The sequence below is a fragment of the Astatotilapia calliptera genome, chromosome 15, assembly GCF_964374335.1.
Source record: "Astatotilapia calliptera chromosome 15, fAstCal68.1, whole genome shotgun sequence".
NCBI lineage: Eukaryota > Metazoa > Chordata > Actinopteri > Cichliformes > Cichlidae > Astatotilapia > Astatotilapia calliptera.
This window is the reverse complement of record NC_137436.1, coordinates 6472376-6483567: the sequence shown is the minus strand read 5'-3', so window position 1 is coordinate 6483567 and position 11192 is coordinate 6472376. Positions and strand designations below refer to the sequence as shown.

At 39.1% G+C, this 11192-nt stretch overlaps 1 protein-coding gene across 1 annotated transcript in view; it reads right to left on the bottom strand.

Moving 5' to 3' along the window:
• Nucleotides 1–577: 577 nt before the first annotated feature.
• itpkb (inositol-trisphosphate 3-kinase B) overlaps nucleotides 578–11192 on the bottom strand; it is a 30009-nt gene continuing 19394 nt past the window's right edge. The window contains exons 6-12 of the mRNA XM_026194834.2: nucleotides 10102–10201; nucleotides 8844–8881; nucleotides 8522–8697; nucleotides 6465–6669; nucleotides 4422–4523; nucleotides 3794–3865; nucleotides 578–3225 (exon numbers count right to left, since the gene is read on the bottom strand). Of these exons, the coding sequence (XP_026050619.1) occupies nucleotides 3022–3225; nucleotides 3794–3865; nucleotides 4422–4523; nucleotides 6465–6669; nucleotides 8522–8697; nucleotides 8844–8881; nucleotides 10102–10201 (897 nt within the window). The 3' untranslated portion in view covers nucleotides 578–3021. The remainder of the gene's footprint in view (nucleotides 3226–3793; nucleotides 3866–4421; nucleotides 4524–6464; nucleotides 6670–8521; nucleotides 8698–8843; nucleotides 8882–10101; nucleotides 10202–11192) is intronic.

Below are 11192 nucleotides of genomic sequence, written 5' to 3'. Positions count from 1 at the left end.
TTGCATTCCAGTGCGGAATATGGGAAATAAGCTTGCTGTGAAACTCAAGCCAGATTTTATGACACAGATACACAACAAATGCAAGGAAAGAATTTGATGTCCCAGAAGTTTTGAAAGAATTGAAAAAAGAAGACTCACAGAGGCTTGTCTTTTTCACCCCTAACCTTAATAAAAGTGGAAGGGGGGGGAACCCCACATCAACCTCATCAACATCTCTGTTCAGAAGGTCCCATGAATCATTGCCTTTCTTTCCCACCAACTCCAGACGTGGCTGCTGTTGTGGACAGGTGTGATTTGAATGGCAAATTACCCTCATGCAAACACAACAATTAATGTGGTCAAAGAGAAGCTGCAGCTTGAGGTCGCTGTTGGCTTCCTGAGGATGGGCCACAGGAAAAACTATCCTTGTGCTGTCAGCTTACATACCAACCCATGCCATAGATAGGCAGATAGAGAAAGTGTCTTTTGACCTGTCTCCCTCCCCTCACCCCAATCAGTCACGATAGATAGATAGATAGATAGATAGATAGATAGATAGGCTTACAAAGATTAATAGAAATCACACATGAACACATTGTTCTTTCACCAAAAAATTCATTTTTCAAAGGAACAACCCAAATAAATACAGAAGCCGGCAAAGCCAGAACAATAGGATGCCTACTTACAAATGACTGTAGGTGCACAAAGGGGAGCAAAAGCAATAGTTTAGATGGTCTTAAAGGAATAGTTGCTGGCCCTTTTGGCAGCTAGTTAGCTTAGCTTAGCAAAAGGAAAAAGAACAGCTCGTCTCATCCCTGTGCAAAAACGGCAACATCTAAAACTGACAAACACACAAGTTTTATCTTAATCTTGATTGTTTAACCAAGGAACATTTTCCCCTATTTCTAGTTTTTTTGCTAAGCTACACTAGCCAACTGCTGGTAGACATTTTCACATTTAGCACACAAACAGAGAGTGGTGTCCATCTCTTCCTCAACTACATAACAACATTTCCCCACATGCCCAACTATTTCTTTAAGAAGGCACTGCATTAGGATTGTAGTCTCTTTCCTCATCTACTTTCACTGCAAACTTTAACCGAAAACCATGGCATTTTAAATTCATGGTACATTACAGAAACTGTTTAAGTATTACTTTTCATCATGAATGTGTTACATTATAAGACATTTTTCTCTTTCGTCCTCATCTGGTATGACGGTATTCCCCCTCAGGAGGACATGGCTCACTTAGTCAGATACTATAAACCTTTTTCAAGTTCAAATATAGGTTGTCAACAATGTCAGCAGTCTGCCCTACAGTTTGAGTTTTACTCATAATGCAACACAAGCTTGAGGACAAAACCCAAAAACAGTCATAAATTTCAAAATGTCATGGTATCCATTGATTTAAAACAAAGATTTAAATAGAAACAGAACAAGCTACAACTTAAGAACAAACCTTTCAAAGGGATAATAAACATGCACTCGTGAGAGGCTAAAGCACAGAAGCCCACATTTAAGACTAAGAGCAAACAACGCTTAAAAAGAACAGATTTTCACTCGTCTGACTTGGATTTGTAATATTAAGGCACTATATAGCTTAAATAAGATTGTTCATGGCTGTTAAGTGTTCAACAGGAGTCAACTAAAATAATGTTACAATAAAAAAAAATGGAAAAAAGTTAAAACTACATCAAACAAAATAAATCTTACTGTACAGAGTGAGAAGGCTGATAAGTGTTTGGCCACTGAAGTCAAATGAACTAAAGTTATGTTACATATGAAACAATATCCTCCGTCGCATTACTTTCTGCTGTGAGATGAATTGTTTAGCTCCACCTGATTGCCTGTTATTGCCGGATTATTGTGGATAATCCAGCAATAACTGGCAAGGCTGCCACTGAAACTTATGCGAGCAGCCTACATGATCTAAATCCTCTCTAAGGCTTCGTGTGTAACGGGTAATTCTGAAGAGTGAAGCAGATAAAAGTACTACTATTCTTTCCACACATTTTAAAACTGTGATCTGATGAGTAAAAACACTCTTAACTATGTAATTCCTACTACTTGAAAGTGTAATGAAGGGAATATTTTCAAAGGAATGGCAATGTGATGAAGTTGTGGTCAAACGTGTAAAAAGAAAATCCTGTGAGAGTGACCTTAACTGTGTTAAGACGAAAAGCAATTTATCTTAAACTACAGCCAAATCAAGGCTTTAAAGGTGAAATGTGGACATTTTTAAAGCCACTACAGTTATTATGTGATTACAGCATCTTTCAAATAACTGGGGAAAAAAAATTAAAACCTTCACCAGGGGGCGTCAATGTCAGACATTTTTAAATTCCTCACATTCCTCACACAAAAGGATAACCCTCTTTATCATATATTTATATAAATTCTTGTAGCAATAACCACAATTTAAAGGAACAAAGCCAGAAAGATTTAGGGCATAAGAATTTTCTCTGTGCTCTTGTCCAGTCTGGAAGTACTGGAAGAGAAAGTAGCATGTAACTAATGCCGCCCTTTAAGGGGAATTCGTTCAGAGCACAGAGATATGGAAAATCACCTCTAAAAAAATTAAATTGATAGATAGATCCATAATTCTTTAAAAACTGAGAATTAATTTAGTTAAAAAATGTTTTAGGGGCCTTTGTAAATATAAAATTCAATCTTTTACATAGTAACGTTTAGCAGAAAACCTCAGGTGCAACAAAGAACGTTAATGATACCGTGTTTTCTGGTTTATGAGGAACTGAGACGTTGTTAATGTCATGAGTTCCACTTGTGCTTTTTCTGTCAAATGCACTATTAAGACCTCTTAAGAAGGCGAAGACAACAAAATAGAAGACTAAACTTTTGACGTTCTGAAGGTTATGTATGGATTCGGCCATGTTTTGGTTTTTTAATAATTGTGTTTCCAACATGAGAACAAGTGTCTGTGAAAGAGTTCTTGAGGAGGTCCCCAGAAGTGTTCCCCCGAGGACTGACGAATGAGTTGAAGTGGTTGTGTGTCCCGTCTTGATTAAAGGAAATCTCCTAAGCTTTATAAGTTCACCATGGATGAAATGATATCCAGCAAACTATCGAGTCCAAAAAGGTAGCCGTCTTCTCTGTTCCCCTCCACCCAGGAAGCTCGGTGGGTCAGTTCCTTCCCCTCGGGGAGAGGTGTGGTTTTCCCAAAGTCAATCATCCAGACTTTGGCCCGTCCGTTACGGTCATGAACGAACAACAAGGAACTGCCGATGACCTGGCAAACACACAGAGAGGCACAGAGATGAATGAGATGAGAATACAGGAAATAAATAAATGTAAACAAGTTTCTTCTTTTATTAACACCCTACGTGTTTGTTTACGTCTTTTAGAAATCTCACTTCCTGTTTTGTGACATCAGTGTCCTTCATGTCAGCTAGTATTTATATTTGAATTTGGGTGTGTGTGTGTGTGAGAGAGTGAGCAGTCATGTTTCCTTAATAATTCAATTCAAGCTAAGATTGAACGTAAAATCAAATACAGGACTGGAGTATAGCCAATCTGAAAGTATGAGCTACGTGACATGTGAACATGTCTGAACTTGGACATTTACACAAATTGAGTGTGACAAACCCAACCTGTTTACAGCTTTATTATGTTAGTTAGTACATGTTAGTACATTTTGTTCAGAATTTCTTGCTTTTTGATCATAAAATTCCTTACAGAATAAACAAATACACGGTGCAGGCAATAGAAAACACCATAAATAAATGTATATGCACTCAGAACTCACATATTTGTATATGAAAAAATGTATACAAATAAACTAACTAGTGTGCCCTTACCTCATGAGTTTTGAAGAATGGGGAGATCTCCAGAGTGGCTCTTATTTCCTGCAGCCGGGACAGATAGATATTCTGAAAAACAGAACAACAAAAAAAAAACAAGCTTTAATGGCACGTTCCAACAAACCGTTAGTATTTTTTATCTGGCAGATCTGAGCTGTGTTTGTATGTGTTCAGTTTATTTCAATGATGTAAACAATATACAGAAGTACATTTAGGAAAGAAACGAAAAAAAGTGCAATACAAAATACACTTCGATATCGCTTCAGCTATTCTGATTCAGTTATATATCGAAACAAAGTGGGAAGAAGTGCAGAATATGGAGCGATGTACAGTCTAATACCTGCTTTTAATTGTTTAGTAAGCTGTTGTGGGTATTGTGCACACATTTCTATGTAACCTCTAGTCTTGAATTAAAAAATGCTCGGGCTGGTTATGTGTTTTACTGCTTGGTTTAAGGTTAGGTTTACATTGTGGTTATGGTTTTGGTAAGATTCCAGGAAATGAATGTAAGTCAATGTTATGCCCTCTGCAGTGATGCGTGAGTGTGTGAGTATTACCCATGTGGTAATTAAACAGTATTCAAGGCCACTGACGCACATTCAGTAAACCAGACAAACACACTCACCAGTATATCCTTGTTTCCTTTTACAAAGTCGTGAAAGGCCGCCGTAACTTGTTCTCTCGTCTTTGTCTTCTTAAAATCTCTGTTCACCGTCCCGTCCTCCTTCTGCAGAGGAGAGGGTTAGCATGAAAACTGGCTTAATGAGAAAGTTCGACATTAGTTTTATTAGCATCAATAGCATATGACAAAAAACCTTTGGGGAAAATACAAGATAAACTGTTTAAGATGACTTTTCTATCCAATACTGAACTAGACGTACTGAAGGGAAGAAAGGCGCACAGGAGATGAAAGAAAGGGATGAAAGGGGGGGACGGAAGAAAGGATGGACAAGAAAAGCAGAGCAAACAATTTGCGGAGGAAAGGAAGCAGTGGGATATTTATAGAGGCTTAACCTTAAAGTAGCAAAAGGTCTTTGAGTCTTTGGAGAAAAACCCTCTTAGCGTAATTTCTGGAGTTGTTTGACAAACAATACAGCAACAAATAATGTTTCAGTTAATTCTAAATCCACACACTCTCATGAACATGTGACAAATGACCTGTAACAGTCATCCAGTTACTGTTACAGGTAACAAAAAGTAACAAAAATATATAAAATCAAAGTGTAAATTCAATGTATACCAATTAAGTAAAATGAATTTGAACAGATTACATTAAACATAAAATTTTACACTGTACCGATGGAAAATTAAATGTAATCCAGTTACTTAAAGTCAGCATTTTGTGTGTGAATATTTCTGAGGGTAAGCTTCACTTTCAGTATGTACTTTTATGTCACTGCATATGAAACCTGATGGGTAAACCAACTACTTAGATAATTTGTGCTCTTTCCATTTAAGTTGCTTTTTAACTGCCATTTGCGGGTTTTTGAAAGTTTTGAAAGTCATAGGCTAAAACACAAGCTTCTATTTAAAAATAGTCTTTTCTGGGGGCAGCAGCATTGGGGGGAGTGGAAGGTGGCGATGTGGTTTGTTGCAAGCTAAAAAAAAAAAAGACATCTAAAAAACTGCCACGCGCTAATTTTCTGTTGGTCGACCGATTAAATAATTGTGTCAGCTATTACACCCTTTACCTTTATGTAGTCACATACAAGCTGCAGTTCTGACTGCCAGTTTAAGAATTCTGCACATGAACTGAGAGCCGCAAAGGAGAAATGCACACGTCAAACATTTTTGTTCAGTTTTTGTAGTAGTAAAGTCTGTAGAAGAAGATCAACCAGTTTGTTAAGTTAGGAATAAATTAGCTTTTTCTTATTTTGCTTGCTGCCAGGCAACAAGATACTATTTAGAGACAAAACTTCTTTTCCCTTTACTGTTCAAGTCTGGGTACAGAAAACACACACACACGCGCACAGACACACACACACACACACACACACACACACACACACACACACACACACACACACACACACACACACACACACACACACACACACACACACGTACATTATACCTAATTATCCCATTTTCACATATTTAATAGAGACAAGTTGACACAGACACATTCCCATTTGCAAAGAGAGGCAGTGAAGCGCAGTCAGATGCAGTACTTCTAGCGCACACACACACACACACACACACACACACACACACACACACACACACACACACACACACACACACACACACACACACACATTTCTGTTTCTGGGGGATAACCCTTAGAGTCATGGCAACAGACCACCGGGAGGCTGTGAATGTCCTTATATAGCCACATCCCTCAATGAGACAAAGATTTGTGTGAGTGTGTGTGTGTGTGCGCGTGTGTGTGTGTGTGTGTTTGAGCTCATACAATGTCACTTCCAGATGCTGAGGCCTATAAAGCTGTCACAGACAGGCCGTATGTGCAACAAAGGCATTCATGCACAAACATATACTTGAGAGGAAGTTTCTGGTCAAACAGGAAGTTAGATCATGACCCTGGGAGATAGACGCACACAAGATCCTAAAATAGAAACACACAGAGAACTGGAAGAAAAGAGGGAAGGAAGCCCCCCCCCCCCCCAGTCTCACCCGCACACCCACGCACACCCACACACAGTCTTACCTTGACCCCCTCTATCCTAAATCCCAGGGTTGCTGTTGAGCTAATAGTCTCTCTCCACTGCATGTATCTGGGTTTGGTCACTGCCTTCTTGTCATTTTCCTCAATTGTAGGTGCAGCAGGATCAACTTCAATCATTTTCTGATACATGTCAGGTCTTGGAGAGGGTTTCTTGCGAGCCTTGGTCAGCTCTTCCTCAAGGTAGGTCCTGAAGCACAAAAAAAAAAAACACCGCACAGGTGATGAGTGGTGAAAGGAAGAGGAGGAGATAGGTAGGCAAGAGATGAGAGGTAGGCGGCAAAAAAGAGAGGAGGAGGATGATCTGTTTCCAAATAACATGACACAGCTGTTTGGAAGGAGTTTTCCTCACAGATATTTGCAGCAAAATTTACAGCTGATATCTTATTTTTCATCAGCCTTATCTGTCATTTTACTTTCCAAGGGTTATAAACACTTGACATGTGCAAGAATCATTGACATGTTAGCCCTTTTTGTGAAGAAACAGGAGCTCTTTAATTGAAATGATCTCATTTATATAAAAACAACCATGGTTAGCCAAATCTATCGAAAAATAAAAAAGGAAGAGAAATGGTAAAATTAAACCAACTGATCAGACTTTGTGTACAAAAAGGGAGCATTACAGATATTTCTGATGGTGTTACAACCTAATACAGTTGTTATTTTGTAAGTATAAAGGTTATAATAACTGCTACAACATTAACCATTTATAATCTCTAAACTGATACAGTTTAGATATATATGGATGGATATTAGGGCTGCTCAATTAATCGAATTTTAATCACGATTACGATCTGGGCTTTCAACGATCATTAAAAATGACTGAGCCGATTATTAGCCCCTCCCTCATTTATCCGCGACACCTTAAAGGCCGGTCCGTGAAAATATTGTTGGGCATAAACTGGTCCGTGGCGCAAAAAAGTTTGGAGACCGCTGATTAAGAGGACCCGAGGGAAGCTCGGAAAGCTAAGCAGAAGTTATTTGGAGAGTGACTGCCGTTGGTTGAAAAGAGAGTTTAAAAAAAAAAACTTCAGTGGTGTTGCACACTATTTTATATTATTTTTTAAAGTCATTGTTAACCCTTTAAAGCCGGTCAGAGCAGCACGCTCCGTTTTGCGTAACTATTTTTAAATCCCTGTAGAACCTGAACTGTGTAAGCTAGCGCAATAATTTGTTTTGCATATGAAACCAGAGGAGTTGTACTTACATCTTATGCCATCAGCTTGTCCTCGGTCACGGTTTCGTTCCACATATAGCTTTGCAAAAATTGCATAAAAAGCGCTTGCAGGAACAAAAACATAATATTCCAGAAACATGCTTTGCCGTTCCTATCAGCTGTTCGTAACACTTCCCACAGTGAAATGATGCACATGCTGTTTTCTTTGCAAATTTGCATCATAGGATTGTTTTTTGTTTTTCCTGCAGTATATAAAAATTGGTGTATCTCCAAAATAAAACTATGAAGACACTCAAAATAAATTTCCTGTTGTTGGAAACTATTTTTTGCAACTTTATTGTATTTAAAGTTTTGAGGGATAAACCTCTTAAATTTCTCCAAGTAGAAATATATGTAAACAAAACAAAAGCGATTTTCTATTTTTTTTGTAGTTTATTGCACTTTTTTGCAATTTATGTAATTACTATGGACTTAATGCATACATATTATTAAAATATGGGCTATAACAGTTGTATTGATGTATAGCAACTTGAAATGCTCCCACAAATGGCACTACAGCATGTAAAAAAAATAATATAAGCTCTGGTGGACTTGGTTCTATAGTAGGTCTTAAAGGGTTAAATAAATATCGTCAAATAATCGTGATCTCAATTTCAGTGAAAATAATCGTGATTATCATTTTTGCCATAATCGAGCAGCCCTAATGGATATATATGTAAGGTTCAAATAACCCTCACAAACAGGCCACAGCGTTAAAGCCATCACAGTTACTTATGTACGTGAAATATAATTAATCGCTTTATCCTCTCAGTCGCCGTGTTGTGTAAGGATGACTGTGTCACCATGCATTAATGTGTTCTCTCACCTTACTCCCATCTTACAGTCCATCACACATGGGTAGTCAAACTCAGCCAGCAGATCCTCCATCTGGTTGTATTTCTGGCCGTCTTTCTCTACGTCTCCATGGTAACCAGGGACGTAGGGGCGAAGCACGTCCTTCATCAGGAGGGACAAGCAGCGCTGCTCACATTCACAGTGTTTCTAAAAGATACCATTAAGGAATCAGCGTTTTATGCTCTGCGCTGCAGATCATTCAGTATGAAGATTTTTAAAGTCAGAGTGGATTTTAAACAGATTTTTGCGCAGTGACACAGAGCTGCTTAAGGGGCCGCTAAACGGTTGCTTACTTTTAATATCCGTCCATTTGCTCCCGCCTTGAAACTCCCTGTGAAAAGACAGAAATTCATTGTAAATGTGCAGAAAGAGTCCTGAGTAACTTGCTGTAGGTCATCGGGAGCAAGTGAGAGTAGAAGCTGTGACTCGTTTTACAAGTGAATGGACAAGACAGCAGTTCAAAAAAGATGTTTACAGATGTTTCCAGTAGAGACAGAGTGCAATTAAGTCCCACTCACACTGGAGGAGAAAACAATTATTGGCTTTGTGAAGTTGCCTCTTCTGTCAAATAGCAAAGAAAAAAGAAAAAAAAGGAACAATCCCTAAAAGCTGCAGTGTACAGGGATGCAAGAGCAATAGGAAACCCAGACAACCCAGACCAAATTTTTATAAATTACCAAATCAAAATCTTTAACCTTTAATGAGAAAAAAAACTGAGATGGGAAAGCCTGAGAATGAGAATGCTGCTTCCTACTGTTGTGATAATGATTTTGCCAAATGTCAGTTTTAGGCTGGCATATTTTTACAACTTAATCAGCACAAATATAACCAGCTACATGTATTTTGTTACCATTTTAGCCTTCAGATGTTTACTGCGTGCCCACGTTTCCCCTCCACTAGCCTAGTTTTAGGAATGACACGTTGTGCACGATCTCTATTCCCAAGTATTCCCACAGACTCGTCCCCTGAGGGCCCTGACCACAAAGAGCCGGCTCCAACAAAGACAGATCTGCCTGTCTACATATTTTCTAAGAAAAACTGCGTCTGAGCCCACCACCGAGACAAAAAAAACCCTGGCCAGCTGACCACCAGCAAGTACGTATGACAGCGTGTGAAAGAGAATCCCCAAAATTAAAACTATATGAAGCCAAATTTTATAAAAAAAAATCAAATAGTATGCCTGATGAAAGTTGTATTCTAGAAGTGCTGATTTCATACGCTTAAATGGACAAGCCCCCAATGAGTTTGCTGTTTTAGTTCTGTATTTATTCAGAGAAACCTGTGTGTGTGTGTGTTCCTGTCTAGCTATCTTTGTGAGGACCGAAATCTGCATTCTACTATACTTGTAAGAACCAACAGTCACAAGTTTGAAGGCCTTTTTGAGGCTCAAAATGTGGTTTTAGTGTCAGGGTTACAATTAGGTTATGGTTAGGCATTTATTTTAAATGGTTAGGGTTTGGGTAAGGGGCTAGGGAAACCATTATGTCAACGAAGGTCCTCACTAAGATAGCTGAACAGGCTTCAGTGTGTGTGTGTGTGTGTGTGTCCTACCTGCATGCCCTGCCAGTTGGATCCATGGATATTTCTTCTTGAAGGACATGACAAACGGCGACCAGTGGACCATGTTTTTAATCTTCTTCCAAGACTTGTGCTGCAAACACAAACATGTACATTGTTGATTATTACTTACTTGGATGTGTTGCTTTCACATTCAGGAGGAATTCAGCCATAAGCTCTGCCACAAATGACTCGTGTACCATAAAGCTGCCTGCCTAAGTTCTTTATTTTAGTTAAGCTATTCATGATCACTAGCTCAAGGCTCTCCGACCTCAACCCGTTTAAACCAAACTCCACTGTTTGTAAAATGAGTGAGTGCAATATTAATATTTGCTCTTCTGCTTATGCAACTTTTGTAAAACATCAACTTCAGTCTACTTCAGTCTCAGAGGGACTGTACTGCAAGTTCTCCTCTAAACCTTTCGGGTGATCCAGTGTTTAATGACCGTGAGAAAAACAAGACTTTAAATCACATATGTGCACACATACCACACGCACGCACACACACACACACAGGCGGGTATCCCTGACCCTGGGGGAGCTGCATGGTTCTCCCACACTCGCTGTCATTCTTTTTTATTGCAGTGTTTTAGAACATTTTATCTAAACTCTGGAGGATTGGGCTGGGGTTTCCCCTAGTAACAAACACACACACACACACACACACACACACACACACACACACACACACAAACACACACACACACAGTGTTTCTCCAAAGGCTCTCCCTGTCCTTGGCAAGGACACATTGAACTGCGGGACTCCTGCCGCACATAGAAACACACACGGACACTCATTCACAAAATGAGGCCTTCGGTCTCTGACACACACACACACACACACACACACACACACACACACACACACACGCACACACACACACACACACAGCTTTCTCAACATAAATATGTTTTCTCTGATCTGATTCATATCCATCGTTCCCTTTCTCTAGCTCTTAATCTTTGTGATAAAAAATGTCTTCCTTTCAACAGCAATATCCATATTTCAGCAGAAGAAGTAGCCATGTAGAAACATGTCAAAGAGTGGTGTTTAGGCCAAACAAGGGAAACTACAAGAAATACTT